Source organism: Microchirus variegatus (assembly GCF_963457635.1).
Source record: "Microchirus variegatus genome assembly, chromosome: 3".
NCBI classification, from domain to species: Eukaryota; Metazoa; Chordata; class Actinopteri; order Pleuronectiformes; family Soleidae; genus Microchirus; species Microchirus variegatus.
This window is the reverse complement of record NC_139804.1, coordinates 28,919,172-28,946,212: the sequence shown is the minus strand read 5'-3', so window position 1 is coordinate 28,946,212 and position 27,041 is coordinate 28,919,172. Positions and strand designations below refer to the sequence as shown.

The 27,041-nt window shown below is 41.3% G+C and overlaps 1 protein-coding gene across 1 annotated transcript; it reads right to left on the bottom strand.

The window, feature by feature from the left end:
• Positions 1-16,193: 16,193 nt before the first annotated feature.
• abhd15a (abhydrolase domain containing 15a) lies at positions 16,194-26,636 on the bottom strand (the record flags this gene model as incomplete). The annotated part of the gene is made up of 3 exons (XM_083887135.1): positions 16,194-16,887; positions 18,662-19,014; positions 26,136-26,636. The coding sequence occupies 3 exons, from the start codon at positions 26,634-26,636 to the stop codon at positions 16,194-16,196; spliced, it is 1,548 nt and encodes a 515-aa protein (XP_083743261.1).
• Positions 26,637-27,041: the final 405 nt, after the last annotated feature.

Sequence of the window (27,041 nt, the reverse complement as noted above, 5' to 3'; positions counted from 1 at the left end):
CTCTGTTATAGATTGAATGACCCACATTATGATATGGCCAGACGCTGTTTTCTTCTTCCTCTTTATACTGTAACACAGTGGAAAGTTCCATGAGGCCAGAGGAGAAGTATTCTCCTGAGAATGGTTCTGGGCACGCCTGCAACACTCTGCATAGTACAGCACATGTCTGCGCCATGGCTATGTATATATGCAGTATATATATATATATATATATACTACACTATACCATATATATTCCTATTTTTACCTGTTTTAAGAGTTTTTCCCCTGGTAGTTTTTCCTTACCCTGGTCGAGGGTCTAAGGACAGAGGATGTTACCAACCCTGTGAAAGCCTTGTGAGACGAGCTGTGTAATTGTGGGCTCTATAAATACATTTTATCTGAATTGATTTGATATATATATACACAGACTACAACTACATGCCAGTAAAAGTACAGTCAAAAAAATGTACATGTATATATATCTGAGTGAGGTTGAGCCTACATGGGTTTTGTACATTCTGTTTAACCCTTTAAGGTGCCCACCAAGAAAAAAAGCAAATGAAAAATTATTTCTTTGCATTTTTTATTTTTTTTTATTTACTTATTACATTTAACTTATGATAACAACAATAACGACAGATTTATCTATTTATTTATTAATTTTATTAGACCCTACAGTAGTTCAGATACAGGCCTCTACAAAACGGTTGAGACGTCTGTTCATAATAAACCTGGTCTACAACATTCAGAACAAGTGACATTAAGTGTTATTAGTGAGTTCAGCTTGATGCATTTTTTCAATGAGATTCAGTTACAGGCATACGAGTGTTTGACACCTGGGGTAAAGGTGAGCTTAATTTAGCCCTGAAAAAAAGAACTAGAGCATTGTTAAAATCAATATTGACACATCACAAATTCCTTTCTATCAACGTTTCAAGGTTAAAATTTGCCCAATAGTCATTGCAGTTAGTCTGTCCCCACTAAATTTGTCCAAAGTACTGTCCTCGTGATCTCTCTCTCTCTCTGTGTGTGTGTGTGTGTGTGTGTGTGTGTGTGTGTACTCTACTGCAGTCACTGAACTGTGACTGCTGCCCTTTGTCTCTGTCACCACTCAACGTTGAGTCGGTTTGTTCCAGGAAACATTCTCACTTGAACTCTGAACCATTTTAAGTAATCGCCTATTTTCTTCTTCTTCTTCCTCTCACAATTTAAGGCTAAAAAAGATCCAGGCTCTTCCTCGTTGTTTTTTACGTGATCCACGTCCAGCTGTGTTCACGATTAAATACACAAAGATATTTTTGTTGAATTTTATATGAAGAGTCGTTCGACGTTGATCTCTGAACTGTGTGCATGACTTCTGAGGTGTAAAGTGGTACTTTGGTCTCCTGTTATAACATTCTTCTATTCATTACCCTCTGTCCTCCACAGCACACAGGGAACTCTGACCTTTTTCTAGCATGCGAGTGTGAGGAGTCCACGGCAGCTGTGGCCGAATTTCTGTGAAGCAGCATTTCCACAAGGTTTATCTCGGTTGCCGGAGGCTGCGTCAAGGCCTGCTCACTGATATGACCGGCCTTGGTAATGGAAAAGGAACACATTATCCTCAGACAGTCTAATTCTAAACCTTCATTTCTTTTTTTCTTATTTGTCATGGAACGACAAATAATATAAAATATATTAGAAGGTGAATGGTTTGTATTTATATAGCACTTTCCTAGTCTAGACGACCACTCAAAGTTGTTTAACTACAGTGTATCGCTCGTCTTTCATTCACACACTGGCGGTACAGCTGTCAGGAGCAACGTGGGGGGTTAAGCGTCTTGCCCAAGGACACATCGGCATGTAGACCTAGCTGGGAATCAGACCAATAGGTGAGGGTCATGGAACGTAAGAGTTGGAAACGGGAGGGCAGAACAAGACGAAGGTGATGACATCACCTGATGACAGCCACACTCTGGCATCTTATTTTGAAATCATCTCTAAAATTTCCAGCCTCGACTGGCACTTGGTTTTTTTCCGACATACGGATCAATAACCTCTTACATAACATTCTGGTTTGGACTGGAGGCCAGATTCCAGCTGACTGGAACATGTGACAGGGCTTTGACTGTGTGTTGACCCACATTTTCCCTTCATCCTGCGATCGCTCCCTCCCTCCCCTACTTCCCTTACGCTATACTTCTCTTCTTCCCTCCATCTGGCCAAAACCTCTCTCACCCCCTCCCCATTTTAATGCATTTTCTCAAGGGTTTAGGCCAGGAGTGTCAAACTCAAATGACCTGGGGGGGACGATGTAGTCTGGTCAAGAGAGGGCCGGTCTAGAGAATAAATAAAAAGTGGGGGGGGGGGGGTTCGCGGGGGGGGACAACTGTTCAGTAACACAAATTTAAAATTAAAACACAATATTCCATCATCATATCACAATTTAGATATTCATGATGATATTTCACCGAATTTCAAAGTCAAAGTGCTTGTTTTGATATGGAATGACGTATACGTCACAATAAAAAGCCTGAGAGGCCTGCTGGTGCATATTAAGATAAATCTGCACGTTGAATACGTTGGACTTTATTTCGGATATTCATGATTGTTCTGTTTTGGTCATAAACGTAAATGTAACTCATAATTTGACATTTCCTTCCTTGTATTTAGAGCAGTATTCACAGAGTCAAAAAGTTAGGGGGGAAAATGGCCAAGAAAGCTGGTTGCGTTTAGTTGTTGTCTTGTGGTTTCCTGTTTTATTTTGAAATTTCGCTCTCCTCTCATTTCAGGTAACTTGCCCCTTCCTCTTGCGTTATTCCCCACAGTCTGACTGTATTCCCCCGTCCTGATTGTTTCCACCTGTTCCCAATGACCGTGTGTATATTACGGAGTATGATAATATTTCCATAGTACATCCATCCATCATCCCGTTTGTCCTTTAACACACTCGTCAAACTCCAGCCAATCGGAGACAGAAAAACACAAAAACGTCAATCACTCACATTCACACCTATGGTCAATTAAAGAGTCATTAAAAATGTGTTTAGCAATTTTTTGCTCGGTTTTCTTCGGTTGCATTCAAGGCTTTTGTAGCTGGAATGACAAAACTAGTATTTCTATACACAACATAACCTTGTTTTGTACCTACATCGGTGAAGGGAGATAATACTGTATCTATGTGTTTAGGCAACACACACACACACGTGATGTCTGTGATGTTCCCAGAGACCGAGCTGGAGGGGAACTTCCCTCATCCTGGTTTCCTGCGTCATTAACCTGTCTGACTTTGCATTACAGTAAGCCGATTAAGGAAACCACACACACACACACACACACACACACACACGTTCTATGTAAGAGTTTGTTTCACCCAAACTTCCTCTGCAGAAGTGCGACTGAATCTTGTTTCCGGGTTCATCTGCCACAATCACTTTAAAGTCCAGACACTGAGCGGCACGTTATTCTCTGCGCTGAGAAACGTCTGATCCAGGAAGAGCTTCATTTCACAACAATTTAAGTTTGTATTTTTTTTTTTCAGTGGCACTCGTGACTCATCCTGAGGGGAAAAGTGACTTGAACATTCTCCGTTACGCGATACAAAAAAGACGTACTGTGACTTGTAATTCTCTGCCCAATAAATAGAGTATTTATTTTTCTTTCAGTCGTCGGCCCCGGGTGCAGTGTGTGAGTATTTAGAGGAATGTTCATTGCACTGGGCCTGAAGTTAGTTCTTAAGGAAGTAGCAGTGACTCATCAGAGGCATGCTTCCTGCTGCTTCTATAAATAGACAATTATTCAGTAGTTTTGAACATGATGTACCAATAAGCATCACAGTATCTTTTATCATTATTAAGTATTTATTGACGGCTTGCCTCTAATAATAATCAGAACAATACTGATAATAAAGATTCTCATTCTAAACAGAGGAGCGTTTTTTTTTTTAATCTGATTTAAACCAGCTCTGTAATTTAATCAGATTCTTTTAGCATTCAAATCAGGGCTTAGAATGGCCGCATGAAAACTCTCTGCAGCATGAATCAACCTTGATTGAGGACATATTTTGGGCTGTTTTCATAAGTAAAATTTAAAAAATGTAAAAGTTTCTCTCATGGCATTTGTCTCACAGCTCAAAAAAATGTCTCCATTTTGTCCTTGAGAGCATAGACATAAATACATTCAAAGCTCCTTAAAACGATTCATTCGTTGTGGCTTTCTGTGCTGTACATGAATTCAAATTCATCAAAAACAGTGACATCTTAAACATATTCAACTTTGTCTTGCAGCGTGAAAGGAAAGTTGAAACCTGGCAGGAAATGAGGAATGTAAGGAATGGAAGAATGGGGGCAGTGGAGAATGATGGGAAGAATGCCACCACCACCACCACAACTACCACCACCACCACCAGGTTGTGTGGGTGTAGTAGTGGGTGTTTGGGTGTGCAGCAGGACAGCCAAATGGACTGCGATCAAACGCATAAGTGGAGGAAGTGAGCTGAAAATGGCTGGTATAGTTCCAGGGAGATTTGCTCTCACACACACACACACACACACACACACACACACACACTCACTTGTGTCTCCCGTCTATCCGACACTTTGCTACATTTCAATACAACCGCTTATATTTCAGTCTTGTCCTTGCATGTGTTTCTGCTCACTCCCTTTTCCTCTGAAAAGCCTCTCTGTCTCACTCTTTCCACGTCCATTTCCCATGTTGTCTCCCACATTCCTTTTCTCCCTTTCTCCCACCGAGTCCTTCCTCACTCCCTCGTCTCCGTCTCTCCTCCTCCTCCTCCTCCTCCTCCTCCCCAGTCCCCATCTGTGGCCCTCTTCAGAGGGCAAGGGGACATCCTCCGGTGACGCCTTGATGTGATGATTTCTGACTGAAAGGTTGATGCGTGTTTGCTTTTGCGTACAGTCGGGGAGACGCTGTACGTGTGATTGTGGGAAAAAAGAATGCATCCTGGCGTCCATTTTGAAGACAGCTGCTCTGAGGATGTTTGCTTATGTAAGCCTGTACTGTAAAACACAGCGGAACAAGAACAAACTGGTTGTCCGTGACAAAGGGCCTTGCCCTCGCTGCTGCTCTGTAAGACACGGGTGTGTGTCTGTGTGTGTGTGTTTTTTTTCTGCCTGTCAAGGGGACACAAAATGAGACTGTAAGAGAGTTCTTCCGGTGTTTACCGTGGTGCTGCAGACGAGGAGGAAAGATGATCCCTGCTGGGCTCCTGGTAGAACCACCTGCTGCTCCCTGACCCCCTCATCCACTGCTGCTCTGTCACACAAGCACATCACACTTTCTTTCACAAGTCTGCACAGGTTGTACAAGGAGAGAGAGAGAGAGAGAGAGAGAGAAGAACCAAGAGAACATTACAGGCAGAGAGAATCTTCACAATTTCTAAGTCTGCAATTTAATAGTTGTTCTATCCTCCTACACGCACACATACAACCTTGACTTATTTACAAAACGGTTTTATTAATCAAATTGCAACTGCAGCTGCGATACGCAACTATCCGTCTTTAAATCCCATTTTTCTTTCGCTGCAGAGCTAGTTTGTAGAATAACAACTCACTGTGTATTTCTTGTTTGACCAGCATTTGCATTTAAAGTGGAGGGGCCACACAGTTCAGTCCACACAGTTCAGGCCACACAGTTCAGGCCACACACACACACACAGACACACAGTGATGACATTGTTCCGTTCCGCTCTTTTTAAGTGTACATTTTGTTCGAGGAAAAGTCCCAACAGTATCAATGATTGCACATGACAGTCGTTTCACGAATCCAATTTTGCACACGTCATGAGAGGCGCCGTTAAATTCCTCTCAAGTGGTCACGGTTGACCAGGCCTCGCAGAGGATTTTCCTCTGGTCGCGTTATCACGAGAGACGCTTTAGTCGTCGTTGTCGTTGCCTGGGTTGCTTTTTTAGACTGTGTGTGTGTGTGTGTGTGTGTGTGTGTGTGTGTGTGTGTGTGTGTGTGTGTGTGTGTGTGTGTGTGTGTGTGTGTGTGTGTGCCAAGACAGTTGGGCAGAGCGGGCTAACTGTCACGTTGCATTTACGTCCTCCAGTGTTAGCCGACTCCAATTTAGCCTGAAGGAGAGGTGGTTACCTACCAGCAAACCTCGAATCGTACAAGGGGGGGGGGGGGAAAGGACATGCATGCACATGCAACACGTGCATACATAGTTACACACACACACACACACACACACACACACACACACACACACACACACACACACACACACACACACACACACACACACACACACACACACACACACACACTCTCAGACCCGTCCATGCTAACAAACAGTCTCTGTCTCTGTCTCACAGCTCGTGTCCTTTCTCTTTTCCATTTCAGACCTATAGCGGAGAAAAAAAAAGCTGCACTGCTCTCTTCCACCACACCCAGTATAAGCCATGTTGTAATGTGACAGCTGAGGAATGTGCTGCAGGTTAGCCACACATATTTGCAGCCTGAGTCCGAGCTTCTCTGTCGTCACCAGTGGTGTAAATGACACGAAAAAAAAAAAACTGGGGCTCAGGAATCAGGCTTGCTGAAGACAGATTACAGCATGTTGCTGTCTTTTCTTCTTTTTCTTCTTTTTCTTTTTGACCTTTACACATGCTTCAATAATTGTTTGGCATTTTTCAAATACTTGTGCATTTAAAAAAAAAAAAAACTGAGGTTAACAGGCAACGTTTTCATCGGATTTTTGTAATTACACAGTGAGATTCCCAAACCATGGGCCTTGTGTTTGTAGTAGAGATAATGGTTTCTGGACTGGTTTCCGTTCTGAATACATTTAGAGAAATAATTACTGTGGCTTGTGGTCACTTGTATCAGGAATATATAAGTATATATATATATATATATATATATATACACATACATACAGTATTAACATATATATATATATATATATGTGTGGAAGAGCATATGTACAATAAAGGGAAACACATGTTGAATTAAAAACACATAAATAGATAATACAGACTATATTATAGTCCTTTGTATGTTATGGTGCCTACAAACCACACGACCACATAAAGTCTGTAAAAAAAAAACCCAGATAAAATACAGTTGTCAAATACATGCCGTGTACATGTCGTGCTTCAGTTTGAAGGCCGTCCAGATGAATCAAACAGTCGCTTCGTGTTACAGCCACACTCTTAGAAATAAAAGTGCAAAGTAGAACCATATAAGGTTCTTCGGCTTTTGGAGGGTTCCACCAAGAACCCTTTTAAAACCCTTTATTCAGGAAAGTTGTTTTAAAGGGTTCTCTGTTACCAAGAACCCTTGAAAAACCCTTTCTTTGGGGAAAGGGTTTTTTCAGGAACAAAATGGTTCCAGGTGGAACCTCAGCCCTTGAAGAAGAACCCTTTTGGAACCCTTATTCCTCAGAGTGCAGCACAGGTGGAGAGAACCTGGTCCCTCTTACTTTCTGATGACCTTGGAATTAACCAGTCGATTAGCTCGGATTAACGTTTAATCTACAAAGGCTGAGAGCTCACGGCTCTGTCCTGCTTCACGTCTGGCTCACATAAAACAATCATTCATTCCCTGAAAATTCTATGTATCACTTTTGAAATATGTTTATATGTGTCAGCCTGATATACTTTTTTGTTGCTGTAAGGTTTTTATCTCTGCCCTGTTTGACAAATCGTGACCCAGTTGTCATTTTTAGAAATGCAGGTCAGTCTGTGCCACGTGTGCCTCGCTGTCATCGATTCATTCATTATTTATTCATTTGTGGGCAGAAGCAAAGTGATTATTTCCTGTCACATACATTTAGTTTAGGTTTCTACTTTACTTTTCTTTTGATGAGGTTCCATTACCAACACAAACATGAGATAATACTCCAATTCCAGTCTATTAGGTCACCCTTCAAAGTGCTTTATAAATAAAGTTGGATTGGATTGATCATAAATATTAATACCATCTGTTATTCAACACCAGGAAAGTTTCTTAATCCATTTGCCAACAATATTAATAAAAAAAATACATCTGAGCGACATGGTTTTACCGCTCCGATGGAAAAATCCTGCTCATTTAAAGTTTTTTTTCTGTTTACACTCTCGTGAACAACGTTGTGCACAGATGCTTCTCTGCGATCAAACTTTTTTTTTTTTAGGCCGTGGCAAATGTGCTCCTGGTGTCTCCATTGTAGAGTTATAACTGTATCAAGTATCAGCTGCTACGCGTGTTATCTGCTCACAATCAATTTCATTATGCGGCCCCGTGTCGACGCGAACAGCTAGAACTAATCGGTTTGCCGTAAAAAAAAAAAAAGCCTCGTCTTGTTCACAGACATGTGACAGGAAGCGACCTCTGCGACACATTCGACAGATGTACAAAAAAAAACGAGAATCGGCCGCGAACACGCGACGAATTAAAAGCTCGGTCGGAAACTTTTGCCTTCTTCTCTTACATCTGCGTGGCCTTTATGGCCATACAGTACGTGCGTGTGCCGAGTCTAATTTGCATGACTCAGCAGATATCTATTTAAACTGTCGCCCCGGCTAAATTTATTCCCCATGTGCTGAGCTCTAATTTTAAACGAGGTGCTAAATATACAGAGACAGTTTCCAAGCCAAAAGCAGAGATAGCTGCGTCATTGTAGTCTGTGACAGGAGAGTCTCCCACACTTCCCCCCAGGAAATCAGAGCGTGGAACATTCCGGACAGAAGGCTGTGTCGATACTGCCATCTGCTGTCTGGCTGCAGGAGAAGAGGGAGAGGAGGAGGTTTCCACAGCAACGTGGGATGACAAGATGGGCAAATAGTTAAGGGAAAAAAGGGCAGCATTCAAAATTATTTATTGTTTTTTGAAATTGATTTATATATATATATATATATATATATTCACATATATATAAATATACATATATATATACACACATATATATATATACACATATACATACATACATACATATAAATATGTGGTAACGTGGTAATATGTGGATTGGGGAACACATATTCACCATTAAAGGTGCCATATGTAAGAATGTGGCCAAAAACGGTTACTACATGCAAATTCAAAATACTGAGGTCTTTAAGGTTTCGTTTTCTGACGTAACTGGCAACCCGTGGTTGCTCGGCAGCTGAGACTCTACTGACTGCAGTGATTGGTAGACGGCGGTAGGTGGCGCCACATGCCAAAACATGATTTCAAAACATAAACATGATTTGCAAATATTTTGTCTGTACTGTTGTTGTTGGTGAGTTCAGTATGTTATATGAACATTATCCCTGAGTCTCTGTGACATATTAATATTTACAAATAAAGGGCTAGTGTGCTACTTCTACGCATGTTAGTAAGCACCGAGTTAATGGTGAATGTGTTCCCTAATATAAAGTGTTACCCTAATGACTATTGTAACCAAGTGTCTAGTAATATATAACAACTTGTCCTTTGTATTAGAATGTTTTATAATGTGAGGATCAGTGCCCTCTGAAATCCATTGAACTGTTTCTTATTGTCCTTATCATGCAACCACCTATACCGCAAACAAACAAACACTGATTTAAATTGATGTCGCTGTGAGATCAAATGCCCACTCATTGACAGTAAGAAGCAGCATGAAAACATTTAATAAATGGGTGAAACACACTTTAATTTAGCCGTAATGATCACAAAGTGAATATCACTTATATGCTGCATGAACAGATAGCGAATGAAAAGCGAAGGAAGGCAGATGTCGTACCTGTTGATATGTTATTATCACTTTACAGTACAGTACTCGCCCAGCTGCTTACAATTAGTGAAGAGAAAGACTAAGCAGTTCCCTGAAACGTCCACAAGATGGTGCCAATGATCAAAGTAGCAATTCCCTTCTAAATATTTCCAGCAGTATTGGGGTGTGGGGTGCTTATTTTTATTTTTCATAAGTGCCCTTATGAAACACAAAATGAAAACCAGATACATTCCAAGGACACTTAAACAAATGACAAATTAAAACCCCATGTTTAAAATCGTGTTTTGCTTTGCTTTAACTGGAAATCAAACACACGCTTACTCACAATAAGGGGTTAAACTTACAGTCTGTGTAACTTTAACTGTGTTTCTTACATAAAGAAACAAAGAGGGACTTCCAGTGTAGAATGTTACTGATTTATTCCCGTTTCATCTCCCTCCTGATGTAATAATACATTTATATTCTGAGATTTGAAGCCAAAAACCATCACGTTATACGAACTAAAACCGGCTCAAAGTCACATACCAACAGCTTTTGCTTGGGTTTAAGTAACAGAGTCGGGGGGGGGGGGACTTCTGTTGCACTATCTCTGGTGTTTTATTCAGGTTTAGCCCACATGTAAACACCAGACACACAAAAGGGTTCTTTACTATAAACACCACTCCTACAAGTGCACCTCCTGAGAAACGTCAAACACATGTATTACCGATTATTGACCTAAATCAAACACAATTACACTGACGGTGACCCAGTGCTTAAACATCTGCTCCGTATTTCAGTTGGCCCGCCTGTTGCTAGGTTGTCTCACGTCACGTTTAGTTGTCTTGGCTCTGAATGGACTGATAACGTAATACCTTCTCAGCTAAAAAATCTGCGAGGCATTCCAAGTATTTTCTGTGAAGTGGACAAGTTAAGGGGCGATAGCACGCCAGCTGAATAAACGTAGGGATTCTTTAGCAGTGAAAGGAACAGGATTTGCGCAAGTATTTGAGGAGATGGTTCCTGTTAACACAGGATTAATGTTCTTACGCCGCTGGCAAGAGCGTTGTGCTCCCTCTTACTGATGTTTGGGAGTAGAAGTTTGATGGTGGAAAAACGGGATTGACTCTCTAAGTGCAGGTGACACTATATTAAATTGAACACTGGCCATCAAAAATGCATTTTTAGGACAATAATGATACCGGTTTCATGTGATGAATAAGTCAGGAAACAGTGAGCTTCGCTTAGAATAAAGACTGGAAACTGAAAAGCTCAGTGATCCACCTTTCTGCTCACTGAACGTACACCGCGTCATTTGTTTGATTTGGACAAAGGCCAACGTGTGAAAGCACATATTATGGTTTTATGGGTTTGTTGTTGTGTGTCAGACTATTTCTTGGCTGAGCAGGAACCTCTTTCTTGGTGCTTGGTGTTACTGTGACGTTGCTAAGCGCCCGGAGGAGACGCCAGGAAGTGACTTCAGCGGCCACACACACACACACAACTTTACACTTCAGCCAGCTAATGACGATTAAGTCCCGTTTTTTCGAAGATTAAACGCTTTAAAGTGAATCCGTGTAACTTCTGCAGGAGCAACATCTGATCATAAATGAACTTAATAAACTTAAATTAGCTGAGATAATAGTTAGGCCAGACCAAGCGTGTATTGAACTGGCACACATAGCGCTTTCAGAGAGACACAGTTCTGGTTCTGGCTCTGGAGCCTCAGGAGCCTTGGTGCATTATTTGGCAAACCAGCCCTCGTTCACACCAGTTTAAGGGCGTTAATCTGTATCACTCAGGCGGAAGTAAACACAAAACCAGCAAAATCTCCTTTCTTCCTATACTTTCTGCTCGTCTTCACAACCAATAATATGACAGGCCAACTGATGATGTCACAGTTTGCGAGGAAGAAACACTATTTTTTTGGTCCCAGCTGAGATGAGAACTTTTTTTTTTTCAGTTTGAACACGCTGGCCCGGTTCTAAGGGGCTAACCGTAAAACATATTTTCTCTGAAATTGCTCTTGGGCTCCCCCCACAGTTGGTAAATGGTATTGCTTGTCACAACTGTGCACGCACATGGATGTGCCCGGACTAGTGCCCAGAGCAGGACGATCTGCTGTTCAGGAGATCCGATGTTTACGTAACTATTACGGGATTTTCCAGAGATCTCGTTGAGCTCCGAGATTGCAATAAACACAGCGTTCTCAGCAGTGGCTGAACTGTTTGTTTCAAACCTTCAGGGCTTCATAAACAAGTTAATGACGCAGATACACATAAAAAAAAACAGCGTTAATAGGAACTTCCGGTCGAGTTTTGCTTTAAGTCCCTAGCTGTTTGTGTGCTGCCTCTGCATGGCATCCACTCAGTGAATGATTTCACCTTTCACAAGCAAGGGATAAAAAGGAAGGGGGAGGAAAGGAGACTGTGACATATGCTGTAAAGTACAATGTTGAAGTTCTTTTTGTGGCACAGACCTGAAACCAGACGCCATGTATCGTGCAGGTGATGCTGACGACGTGCTCCGGCTTTGACAATAGGTGAGTCGATGTACAATCTTGGAGGCATTATTTGAAGGTTGATTTAAAGGGGACATATTACGTAAAATCAACTTTTTAATCATTTAAATCCTTATATTTGGGACTCTGGAGGTCCTATCAGTCGGCAAAGTGTGAAAAAAGATGACTCACTCATGTTTTTGTGGTCCTCCTCAGTCTAAGTACAGGAGATAAAAAACACGATGCTGACTTCCGCACTGAGACGTCACAATGTGCTAAATTCCTGGAATTGTTGTCTCGCGGAGCTCCGCTTTGTCAGTAAAACACGCAAGAGTGCTGGCGAGAGCAACAGTACTCGAAATACCGGAAGTCTGCGAAAAGTTCTATTCTTGGCTCCACAGTGCAGCACAGAGTTCTACACAAACTTCCAGCCTCAGAGGATTTATCTGTCCAGTGGATACATGTTATATATGACGGCAATGTGCCTGCTAGAGCCTGCAAATGATCACTTTTCCAAATGCTAACTGCTGTTAGCTCCCAGTAGCCTCTGTGGCTGATTTCCTGTCCCTTAAGTTTCCTTAAATGTTTTTTTTTTTTGGTGGACCTAAAGAGATACTACTAAACAGAGTGTTCTGAACAGGGCTGTTTTGACAGGGTGATTGAACTGCTGTGGTGCTTCATCCTTATGGTATTTTGACCAAATCATGTCACAGACATGTTCATTAGGACACCAGGGAACTAGGTTAACTTGGAGAAATAGGGTATAATATGACCCCTTTAATTGGTGATATTATGACGGCGATTTATAGTCATAGCATTCCATCAAAATTCCATTAAGATTTTCCTCTGGTAAATGTTTGAATTTAATCAACCACTCTCCACCTCTTTCACCTTTTTATTCCTCCAAGATTCAACACCAAAACAAATCCCCCAATAAAGTGTGTCAATTTAGAGAACCTACAATTTAGTATAATTACAGTGATGAGGATGTCGGGTCCATTGTTAATTAAAAATCAATCATTTTAATTAAATCAGTCCCTGATCACAGAGGCTGCCCATTGCAGCTCGATTCAATATGGAAAGTGGGAAAGGGCAATTCAATCTTCATGCCTTAATTTGCCTAAGGCCAAATTGAAGCCAGTGTTTATTTAAAGGCAACACTTTTCTGGTCAGAAATTACAGTCTTAACAACAACACCAACAACAGGACATAATACCGTATTAACGTCTTTCCCTATATGGACTCCCTGATCTAACCTTTAATCTTTCTCAGCCTTTTCTGCAATTTCTTTTTCAGCTATCATCACATTTTCCTATCAAGGGATCACAGAAATATATTTGGCTGCTAGTTTTGTAGCAACAACAACAAACATGAGCCCAAGACTGCAACAAAGAGAACAAAACAGTGTTGTTAGCATGGGTTATTAGATTATTGAACAACCTATTGTGAGTGGTGTAGACAATAAAATGAAAGGATTTGGAAATTCATAACTCTGTAATATACAGATATACTCTTTTGATATTGATGTTTCTGTACTGTACTGTCACAGTATATTTTCCAAACTTAATTGGAAAATATGTAATTAAGACACAATCAAATAAGTTATTAATGTGGAAAATCTTGTCCATACAAAGTGTAAACCCCATATTTGACTTGATTTTATATCATTTTATTTAAATCCCTTCATAATGTCCATGTTTCTTTACTGTAGCAAATTCATAAAATAAATGAGGAGAAAACACAGCTTTGTAGTTTTTCCCTATTCTCTTGAACCTTTTTAAAGTTTACGTTTATGAGCACCAGATTAAAAATCTTTGTAGTTTCCAAATAACCATTTGTAGAACTCATTACAGTTATGCACAATATTGAACCCAATACATTAACATCTTCTACGTGTTTCACACAGAAACGGCAAATAATACAAAAAATGTTTCACCCTCTTCCATCCTGAGCAGTGAGCCAGGGAAACCTTAGACCACAGCCTTTGAATAATGAGACACTAAAACTTACAAAACGCTTCCAGTCACTCAGTAAACGACCATCACCTCCCGACACAGACTTTCTGCTGAAAGCCGACTGGATGGGAATAATAAATAAGTTCATCTATTCTAGGAAACTCAGAGCTTTTAAGAAGAAGACATTCAACTATATAAAAAAAATCCCATAAACTTTCCACTTTTTCCATGTTTGAGTTGAGTTGAGTGGGGTGGTATATCGTTTTCTGTAGCATTTTTTGTTTAACTTTATTACTTAAAATCCTTGTCACAACCTGATTTAAACCAAATAATTAATGTCACAAAAATTAAAAGTAGTGGAACGGACAGGCCTGTAAAAATACAATTCAATAATCTAACTGGATCGCGATCTGCCGCATGTTCAGAAGACAACGCTGGAGCTTATGCTAGCTTGCTAAAAGTCCAACGAGACAATTGCAGCATCGTTACGGCAGAAAAGGCGTTGACGACAGGTGTCGGTCGCAAACGAAAGACGGTTTTTAGGGAAAGCTGCTGCAAAGAAAAAGGCTGATGAAGAGCGATCCAAGACCAGAGGGAACAAAGCCCAGAAAGGGCTGCAAAGTGATGCCATGGTGGGCCTGTTTCTACTGGACCGGTGGGTTCACTTTAGTATTTGTTGTTTTGCATCATCACCTCGTATCCAAAAAAACCTGGAAGTACCGAATGTTACCGATGCTACACAGTGCTCGTGAATCTGTGAATCGATGATTGCGCACGACTTGATAGCTCAGATCATTTGTTGGAACCGCGCCAAGCTTTGTGTGTTTTTGTATAATTAACAGTATTAGTTCTGTAAAAAATGTTTTCAGAACCAACTAAGAGTGGTATTGGAACTGAAGTGTTCCGAATTAAATCGGAATTTCATTGAATCGAATCGTGGATTGAATCTAATTGAGACCTCGTGAATGGGTATCGAATCGATTCAGGAAATTGGTGGTGATACCCAGCCCTGTTCCTGTGCCCCAACTATCATCACATGTTCCTATCAAGGGATCACAGATACACATCATATTTGTTGGATGTGATGTTGAAATATATTTGGCTGCTAGTTTTGTAGCAACAACAACAAACATGAGCCCAAGACTGCAACAAAGAGAACAAAACAGTGTTGTTAGCATGGGTTATTAGATTATTGAACAAACTATTGTGAGTGGTGTAGACACTAAAATGAAAGGATTTCTTTTTTCACCCTCACATTTGGAAATTCATATCTGTTTTTTTCCAGGATCTCCAGCCCTGCATTTTAAGAGTTAATTAATTTCATGTGACATTTTGCTCAAATTAATTTGACATTTTTAATGGATTTGTCTCTTATTCTTTTCTAAACCCAGCTCCTGAAATGATATTCTTTCAATAACAAAAAGAACAACAATCAGATACTACACTAAACGATAAGATATTAAAACTAAATGTCCCAAAAAAAACATAAATAAACCTGTGGTAGAATATGGAGCGGCGGTGGTTCAGTGACAGAGTGAGTCGTCTTTCAACTGGACTGTTGTGGGTACAAGTCCCAGCTCAGTCGTGTCCTTGGACCAGACACATCATCTCACGTTGCTCCCGAAAGGCTGTGCTGGCAGCGCGTTAATGGGTGTGAAAGATGTGGGAATGTTGAAAACGTGCTGCACACAGTTGTGCTGTATGAACGTGTGAGTGAGCGGTGTTAACGGCAAAGCTCTAGTGTAAAAGAGCTCCGAGAGGTCACAAAAGACTAGAAAAGCGTTGGATAAATACAGACGGTTTAGCGTGCTTCTATTTTAACAGCTGTCAGTGAAGAGAGAGTCCATTAAAAATATAAAAGGGCTGTCTTTTGACAGCTAAACACAACAACTGCATGCAAACGTGTGGCCTGTTGTGATAGATTTCAGTCCTTGTGTTTTATGGCTCACTTAAAAGCACTTAATCATCCCTGTGTTTTTTTTACAATATCCCTTTTCTACTCGTGGTTATCATAAGACTTTGTAGGCAGAGAACAACCTGTGTGACTCATATCCTCATCTGTCAGTCCACTTACTTTCATTAAGCTGCCTTATCGCGTGTAGGACCGTTGCCAGTTATAAATGGCATGGATATTATGGGAACATGCCGGCACTCTTTTGCACGTGCTAACACTGCGATGGCGGAAAAAACGGCCTCCTGCACCTCCTCCCAGGCCCCTCCTCCTCGCAGCGAGCTGCTTCGCTCGCTCCTCGGCAGCGAAGAAGTCTGTGGTCGCCCTGAAGAATTCCAGCACGGCTTTGTGACTCCAGTTGGTCGCACAGTGCCCCGTTGTCGCACTATACGGCAGCGCCGCGGAACCGGAGGCGCCGAGTGCAGCACCGGCAGCGCTCTGCTCAGACTGCGTGGAGAAACCGCAGTGACCTCCACGGTCAGTTAGGAGGAGGAAAAAATGTGGGTTGGTCTCGAAGAGTTCCAGGGGAATGGTGGACTGAGCGTCGCCGCGGATCGGGTCGTCGTGAGCGCAGACACTCAGGACAGGAATTGCTACCTCATCCACGTCTCTCAAGGGTTCATTGCGTTCCCAATAAGCGTCCCAGGTAGCTGAGGTGTTGCTGGTGGCACTGCCGCTGATGCTGCTGCTGCTGCTGGTGGTCCCTGTAGCCACTGCTGGTGAAGAGCCTGCATGTCCAGTCTGACAGAACAGCGCCTCCTCCAGGCCATGCAAGGAACAACTAGAAAACGCAGCATCAGCCTGTAAGGTCTCAGCCAGCACCGTCCTGTACCTATACACATATCAAACCACATACACACACATTTACACAAACACAAACACAGACACACACAAGTGGACGATAAGACAAATCAGACTAGTAAATCAATGCTGAAGAGCTGCACGATGAATGGGTGAATGGGTCTTACATTCCCGATTGGCATTGATTCTATAAACCTTACCTGGGTCACGGCGTTTCTCAGAATCACTTGACCTGACATGAGCAGGCCATCTGTTGCTATAGTAACATGACTGTTTTCTTATTTGTCTGTGCCTGTCCAATAAATGGTTGACGGGTAGTTGAACCTGTTTTCATTTAAATCTCCCTTTGACCACATCTCACTTTGTCTAAGACAATCTTCATCTTCAAGACATTGTGATAAGTGAATGCAAGAAAGAGGAGGAGTTGTTGATCCGATTAGTTGGGTCTACGTTTTTAAGTATGTTGGAGCCATGGGTGAAGGCGATTCACGCTAAGTTTGTGGTATGTCAATTTGTCACTTATCCATCAACAAACCTGGAAAAAACAGAGGGGATTTCTGTCCATTACATTTTTTTTATAAATTGGTCTGAAATCGTGCGTTTCTCAGCCAAAACAGACACAAATTTGCAGAAAAAGGAAGCTACATTTGACGATAATTAGCTGAATAACGGTGTGATGTTGTGGAATATCAAAATAATTGTTTGTTGCAGCCCTACAAATAACCTTTGTGTCAGTTGTGCAGGACCGTTTTTGCACTTTTGCCAAACCAGGCTTAAAAGATAATAACTTAATCTATCTATCTATCTATCTATCTATCTATCTATCTATCTATCTATCTATCTATCTATCTATCTATCTATCTATCTATCTATCTATCTATCTATCTATGCTAAATAGCTAAAAAGCCAGCTCTCTATCTATTGATGCTAAATAGGTAACTAGCCAGCTATCTATCTATCTATGCTAAATACTGTAGCTATCTATCTATCTATGCTAAATAGCTAACTAGCATCTATCATCTATCTATCTATGCTAAATAGCTAAAAAGCCAGCTCTCTATCTATTGATGCTAAATAGGTAACTAGCCAGCTATCTATCTATCTATGCTAAATACTGTAGCTATCTATCTATCTATGCTAAATAGCTAACTAGCATCTATCATCTATCTATCTATGCTAAATAACTAACTAGCCAGCTACCTATCTGAGCTATCTATGCTATGTAACTTATCTATTCTATGTAACGTATCTATTTATCTATGCTATATAACTCATCTATCTATCTATCTATCTATCTATCTATCTATCTATCTATCTATCTATCTATCTATCTATCTATCTATCTATCTATCTATCTATCTATCTATCTATCTATCTTACTAACATGTATCTATCTATCTATGCTAGCTAGCTTACTAACAAGAGTATATCTATCTATGCTAGCTAGCTTACTAACAAGAGTATATCTTTCTATGCTACCTAGCTTACTAACAAGTATCTATCTTTCTATGCTACCTAGCTTACTAACAAGTATCTATCTATCTATGCTACCTAGCTTACTAACAAGTATCTATCTATCTATGCTACCTAGCTTACTAACAAGTATCTATCTATCTATCTATCTATCTATCTATCTATCTATCTATCTATCTATCTATCTATCTATCTATCTATCTATCTATCTATCTATCTATCTATCTATAATACAGTCCCCAAGTTTAAAATGTGAGGTAGTATGGACGGCAGGCATATTACGAGAACAATTCATGTCTTTTAAAACTAAAACACAGCAAGTCTGTTCTTACCTGCTGAGACTCATCTTCTGGTAGAGCACTAAGGCCCACTGCAGGGGCCAGCACAAGCCATTCTCAAACCAGCTCTGGCAGCGGAACACGGGTGAAAGGCACACCGCTGCCGTCACGTAGCTCGATGAGCCGCACTCCCCGAGGTAAGACAGGAGCAGGCCAGACCCGCTGCTCTCGCTCACTGCGTACAGTCTTCCCGCGGGCTGCCTGTAGCGAATGTAGCGCACGGCCTCGCGCAGGTCCGCGGGGTCGCCGAACTGCTGCAGTTTGACGGTGGTGAGCGGGGTGTTGTTGTGACTGCGACGGTTGAAAACCGCGGGCAGGTAGCCGTGGGAAAGCGCCGTCTCACACAACTGTGGAGACAGAAAGGAGACAGAACATGTTATTCTTCAACTGCAGTGAGAGAAAATTGAATTTACGCAGACATTTTATTCATTCAGTCATTCTTTGTCTACTACATGAAGGGGCCGCTGGAACCAATCCCAGCTGACACAGGGCGAAAGGCGGGGGACACCCTGGACAGACTGCCAGTCCATCGCCGCGTCAACTAGAACTGCAACTTACGATTATTGTCATTATTGTCGATTAATCGAATGATCGTTCGGGCCACAAAATGTCAGAAAATGTTTAAAAATGTTGATCATTGTTTGTCGAACCTGGAAATGACGATGTTCTTCAATGTCTTGATTTTGTTCACAAACCAAAATGATTCAGTTTTAATGATTTCTTTGTTATGTGGAGCAATCAAAATAGGTGAAAATTAATTAAGTCATTGATTAATAATTGATTAATTGTTTCAGCTTCAGCGTCAACACACTGTCCAACACAACTGTTCACCCTCACGTATGGTCAGTTTAGAGCAGGCCACATGTGGCCCCCCAATCGATTTACATGAGGCCCCCCACTTAATAATATTATATTATAATGAAAACATTGCTATTTGCTATTGCAATGTTTATTATAACAGTAATAATAAGACATTTGGTCATAATTATCCCATTATTAAATGTATCATAAACACCATTCAATATAAATACACTTGTTAGGGCCCGAGCCACGAATGGCAGTGCCCGAAACGGATCCTGGTACAAATTTTCATTATAGCTGTCCACACTATTATTTGTGTAATTTAAAATAAATTAATTTTGCATCATAAATAGTATTATTAAGTATACGTGTGATATCATGATGCAATTATTGTGAACAGTTTTTCCCACTTTTCTTTCTCTAGGCCGGCCCTCTCTTGACCACAATAGATGTGCATTGGCCCCCAGGTCATTTGAGTTTGAGGAAGGAGGAAACTGGAGTAACTGGAGAGAACACATGTGCAACAGTGCCAAGACGTTTTTGGTATTTCATCAATTAAGACGAAAAAGAAAGGTGGTGAAGCCAAGGATTAAGCACAACAACATCATCATCAAAAAAAGCCTTAAAGTCTCGACCTATGCTGTGCAGCTTTCCCCCCGAAATGGACCGCGAACAGAACTGGCGCAGGATGAGAACAAAGAACTCGAGCGTGGAAACCTGTGTGTGTTCTCACGTCACTGGCAAAAAAAAAAAAAAAAGCTTTCCTTTCATCAGCAGGCAGCGTGAAAAAGAAAAAAAAAATCACTCGTCACGTCGTTTGTGCCAAGGAACTTTATTACTCTGAACACTGTGACTGTTATAATTATGTAGCACTTTGAAATGAATGTGACACATTGAGATATTTGGACGATGGAGTCACTGGTGCTTAGCAAAAACGCATATAAAAACTGTTTGACTGTGGTTTAAATTAAGTGGAGAGAATATGACTTTATAGCAATATTCATCTTCCCACAATAGCACAGTCATAAGCTGTTTTAATGGGTCAGACATCTCTGAATGTGAGTTTTTTTCTCCTGTTCATTAAACACATTTAAATATTCCAAGGAGCCTGTTTTCAGATCTAAGGCTTCTTTTGGCATGCCTGTTTTTATTATTATTATTATTTTCTTTGATGATTCTTATCAGACATGAGCTAAACAGTAAATTGATGTGAAAAGAGAGCAGCAGTTTTAGGTAGTAAATCAAAAGGATCTAATGTGGAGAAGAAATGGTAAATAATCCAGTGTCGGCTCTGAATTAAATACCTGAAAATATATATTTTTAAGTGTCTTTTTCTCATTCAAACATTTGTGAAACGAAAAAGAGGCAAGGAAACATTTGTGCAGGAGAAACTGAAAGAGATGTTAAATGAGTTACGTTATGTTTTTAAAATCTGCAGAAATACCAACAGCCTGCAGGAACAGCCGCAGCATCACTGCATCAAATATTTACCAGCTCAAGAAGACTGCAGTGGTATTTTTTGCCCACTTTATCTTTGTCATTATAAAGAGGAGGATTTACTCCTGTATACGTGACACACAACAAAGCAGTGACGGGGAAGAGAATACGCTGAAACTCTCAAACATGAACACGTGAGAGGGCGTATAGTGACTGAGATGATTAGATATTTCTCCATATGAAATCCACTAAAGACAGAGGATGGATGTTGTGAGCCTGGTTGCTCTGGTTTTCGTACAGCAGTGGGTTTGTCAGCCATTATCACACGATAAGTAAATGTCACATCAGCAACAGCACTGTGTTATAAATACTTGAGATGACACGAGTATAAAGAAAAACAAAAGGTAGAGAGAGATATTGCCTGCATCTGTTCTATCATTTGATTTACTTGTGGGAAGTGTGTATTCCTACAGTGGGAGCTGAAGAAGATTTTTCAGTTATGGTAATGCATGATAAGGAACGTAAAGGCTAACATAATACAAACACTGTGCAACCGCATTAGGCACAACGCAAATGTTTTCATTTTGTCACTGGTGTGGCTGACAGTCACGACAGCTAGCTACGCTAATGCTACTCGAAAATGAAAACATCTGCGTTGTGCCTAATAAGGTTGCACAGTGTTTGTATTATGTTAGTCCTATGCTAATGTTAATCGTAGCCTCACTAGCTTACCTTTAGAAACAGGTTAGCCAAGTTAGCCGCAAAAGTAGTAGCGTGCTTTTATTATGTTAGCCCTATGCTAATGCTAATCGTAGCCTCACTAGCTTACCTTTGGAAACAGGTTCGCCAAGTTAGCCGCAAAAGTAGTAGCGTGCTTGTATTATGTTAGCCCTATGCTAATGCTAATCATAGCCTCGCTAGCTTACCTTTGGAAACAGGTTCGCCAAGTTAGCCGCAAAAGTAGTAGCGTGCTTGTATTATGTTAGCCCTACGCTAATACTAATCGTAACCTCGCTAGCTTACCTTTGGAAACAGGTTCGCCAAGTTAGCCGCAGAGTAGTAGCATGCTAATGCAAAACAAATATGTGCTCGCGTATTGGTGAATGGACACCCTCGTCGTTTCAGTATAACACCATGTTCTGCGGTGAACCGTGTGAAAATGTCTCACCCACTGTGAGTGAAGAAACTCCCCGCTCCAGACAGCACAGCTGCAGCTGATGAGCCGCTGCCTGTCTGCTGTTGCGTGAAAAATCAGGGGAAATTAAAATCCCTCCAAAAAAAAGTGAAAATCAAGGATGCATTGCACACCATTCGGCCATGCTCGACCCATATCAAAACTCTTAGGGTGATCTGACTAACGCTCAACAAGATATGCCTGTCATAGACACACAGACGCAACTTGCTTTATAGATAGATTATTAAGCTGATGTTATCACTGTTCCCCATGTGAGGTCTTATATATTAGACTTATCTCATTAGATAAAGCAACTTGACCTGTGCACTTCTTTTTGAACATCCCTCCCTGACACACACACACACACACACACACACACACACAAACACACACACACACACACAGAGAACACCTGAAGTTCACCAATACTTCATTACGGTGAATGATGTACGATTTCTGCGCTGACGTCAACAAACTCCAGCTGCTTCATCACGGCATTTTGCCACAAATCAAATCAAATGGAGGACGTGATTCGATTAAAAGCCTTTAGACGGCAACGGAGCATCTCGCTGCAACGCTCTCTATCCTCTTCTACTCTTGTCAATGCTTTATCTAAATACTCCTCAATAGCCTATGTGACAAGTGCCAGAATTTTTTTTTTTTTCTCCTCCGAGGAACGCGCAAGAGCAAGGCAGATGCTGTAGAAAATAATTGGGAAGGTTATCTTTTGTTGGAAATGTATTTAGTTTGATCGTGCGTCATGGAAAATCATGAATCGTATACTGTTTGAGCATGAGAACCACTTGAGAAAAAAGAAGGATAAGGATAAGTTATAGTATTGTGAAGTCTGACAAAGGCTGAAAGTGGAAAGCTGGTAAATAATTGACTATGAGTTTACCTTAATGCTTTAGCCAAGAAATATATAATCTCTAATTAATCACAGATTGAAATGCTGCTAAATCGTGATATATACGAAGGGCCAGGTAGTAAAAGACACTGATGTTATAAAAATGAGGAGCAAACACAAGTTTTTTGTACATCGTATACCAGGTTCACAAAGACTTTGAACGATTTAAGTGGGAATACAATTCAATTTCATATTCCTTAGTTAATTCTCATTAAAACGTCAATGCAAAACAGCAAAATGTAAGACTGGAGCACTGGAGACTGCGGCCTCTACCATGAATGCTTTAACCACAGTGCACCCACCACACCATGCTGTAACATTCACAAAGAGATGGGACAAAAAAAAACAACTCAACTCAAGACCCATTTCCTCCTGCCATTAACACATGCTTGACAGCGTAAGATACTGGTCCATTTGTGCCTCGTCTCTAAACACAATTGTGTGCTTTATGCTTCTTTAAAAGGGGACATATTATGCTAAATCAACTAAATCCTTATATTTGGGACTCTGGAGGTCCCATCAAAGTGTGAAAAAAGATGACTCACTCATGTTTTTGTGGTCCTCCTCAGTCTAAGTACAGGAGATAAAACATGTGATGTTGACTTCTGCACTCATTGGGACGTCACAATGCGATGGAATTGTTGTCTCGCGGAGCTCCGCTTTGTCCTTAAAACACACAGGAGTGCTTGCGAGGGCAACAGTATCCGAAAACCGGAAGTCTGCGAAAAGTTATTTTCTTGGCTCCACAGTGCAGCACAGAGTTCTACACAAACTTCCAGCCACAGAGGATTTATCTGTCCAGTAAATACATGTTATATATGACGGTAATGTGCCTGCTAGAACCTGCAAATGATCACTTTTCCAAATGCTAACTGCTGTTAGCTCCCAGTAGCCTCTGTGGCTGATGTCATTTCCTGTCCCTTAAGTTTCATTTTTCTTTTTTTTAAGATGGACCTTTAAAGTGAACTTAAAGGGATACAACTAAACAGAGCGTTCTGAACAGGGCTGTTTTGACAGGGTGATTGAACTGCTGTGGTGCTTCATCCTTATGGTATTTTGACCAAAGCATGACACAAACATGTTCATTAGGACACCAGGGAACTAGATTAACTTGGAGAAATAGGTTATAATATTACCCTTTAATATACGGTGAAGACATGTTCAATACTTATTAATTATAATTATAATAATAATAGAAATAATAATAATGCTTTTCTACTACAACATAAGAAATAAGAATATATGACTTAAAATGTAATAGCGTTCACCGTGCGATGCTACTTTCCCCATTCCACACCACAAGGAAAAATCAGAAAGTGAAAAGAAGGGATTAAATTAAACATGTGTTGTGTCATAAATTACACAAAATGAAACAGAATGCCAAATTCAAACTGCACAGAACACGAGCACATAAAACACAAATGCGGTTAAACCGCTCAGAAAATCCATCCGTTGTGTGAACTGGCTGGATGTTAATGTGAGCGTTTATGGCCTTTCAACACATGTTATAATATAAACACGGATCACACATCGCCGAATATAATAAGGCTCGCTGATCGCCTCTAAAATCCGGTGCCCGTCGACTTGTATTTGTGTGGAAACGCAGTCGTATGCGTGAGGAGGTGGAAAAGTAAAGGTATAATAATAATAAAAATAATAATATGTTTATATAATGCATGCAATGGAAACAGGATGAAATGGAAGAAATTGTGATTGATTCCATAAGAAGTGATTATAGTGATAATCACGATAATAGTGACCTAATAATTTAAAAGGAATTAAACACACATTTTGGGTTGATTTGTATGTAAATGAGTGTGAATCAGGTCAGACTGAATAAAAGAGAAGCAGATGGACAAAAACCAAATGTGAGAATATAAAGGTCACATTTCATTCCTTCTCTGTTTCTTCTCTGCCACACTACTGTGTGTGTGTGAGCCTGTCCGTGCTAATATGACCTCGTTTTGCTTTCAGGCTTTCCGGTACACACACACACACTGAATATCACCAGTGACATAAGCACTCTAAATAAAGTATAATGGCCTGACTACATCATATATACACCCTACACTGATAATGGCCTCCAAAAAGGCACACATTTTCTCCATCGTTTTGTTCCCTCTTTGTAAATCTGGGTATTATTACAATAACACTCCTATTTCTGTCTCATTGTTGTTTTTCCCACACCTTTCCTCCTCTTCTCTGTCAGCACAAAGAGCGACTCGGGGTCTCGATTAATGTCGGACACACTTTTTCGAGTGACCAGTTGCAGCGGACTTGTTATTTCTGACACGGAGCTGACAGTGAACCGTGTGGTGAATTTGCACTCTGGAAATGAGCTCTCACGACAGCCAGGTGCCCAGAGTAACGCGAGCAGCCAGCAGGCATTGAAGTGTAGAGCAGCACTGCACTGCCAAAGGCCCCTCGAGTCAAGCGATGCTTTGTAAACCACCTCACTCAATTAAACGTCAGTCAGCGTTTTGAAAGAGCAGTTGAAAGTACTGGCACTGTCTTCACATCTGCTCTATTTAACCGCGCAGCTTTTTGTTTGTCGTGTGATTACCTTTGGCCAAATGGACATTGTTGCTTTGCAATGGCATTTCCATTCAAGTCTTTCTTGATTGATTTGAAGACTTGCATCTGCTTTGACGATGCAGTTTCCATGCATATGTTTTACGATCTCTTATGACTTATAAATGCAGTCGCTGTAGTCTTTGTGCTCCCATTCTACAAAGTTGCTACAGTGACGTTTGAGTCCCATTACACGGCTGCTGTGATTTTCCTTCAGAAAGCAGCAGATTCTCATTCATCCCGGTCTGTGTTATCTCGAACACGTCGAGTCATTTCAGTTCTTCAGAACTGCAGAAGCCTTTTTGGATGAGGAGTGAAACGTCTTCAAGGAAAATGTTCAAATCCAGTTGCTACAGACTCGACGTGTTTTGGACTCCAGCGAGGACATCAGTGTGACCTTTGTCACGATGAAATTGACACCAATGTTGCTGTATTTGACAGTATGGGCATATTAGAGTGATACTGTATGGGCAAAAGGTTTCCCAATAAAACAAACTCAAATCAGTAAACACTTAAACACTTTCTGGGGCAGAACATTGCAAAAAATACCTGTTACACTCTCAGGTGGCAGACATTACCTGTAACACATTCCTCGTGATTTTCCCAAATGAGTTTGGGATGATGAGAAGAATGGGACTCGTGGAGTGGCTGGAGGTCCTGCGCCGCCTCTGATAGGATGGCACTGCCCAGTCCAAGGCCACCAGTCCGTCGTCGCTCAGCTGCAGGTTGTCCCGCACAAACTGCACCGGACTGTCGTAGGGCCAGCACGCCTGGTACACGCTCTGGAGAAAAGCGCTGGCGCGCCACGTCCAGCCGACACACGGCGAGTAATTACCGAAAGTCCTGCAGTGTTTGAACAGATAGTTGGCCAGCGCGGACGGTTTGCAGACGAGCGTCACAGCGCCCGCACCGTCGCCGCGCTCCCGCTCCGATGAGACGCACCTCTTGTCCTTCGCCGCCTGCAGTGGAATCCCCAGTCTCTGAAGCAGAGCAGGTGAACCCTCGGTGCCAAAACATTTGCCCGTCAAGATCAACACCGCCAGGATCACAATGCACAGAGCCACGAGCCATCCCAGCATTGGTGCAGTTGAAAGGCGCACAAAAAGCGCACAACGCGTACTCCTAAAAAACTTACGTTAAAACAGTGAACGGAGACATGCTCAGCCCTGCACTGTGTTAGTTCGCGTGTTAGTTCGCGTCTCAGTTGGTTTTCTCAGCTCTCAGCAAGTTTGGCGCTCGATACCGACCCTCCTCCGGTGCCAAAAGACGCACGGTCCTCGTCGTAGACTGGTGTGGCGCGTGGTCTCGGTCAATAACGCAACCGCAGCGTTTCCGTTTCACCAAAACACGTTTCCATTTCTTAAAAAAAACAAACAAAAATAACCGGGCAATGTAGGGTATTTTTTTTTTTCCAGTTACCGAGTTGACTGCGCTCAACCGGTGCTCCACGGAGCCAAAAGTGATGTGTGTGTGTGAAAGAGAGA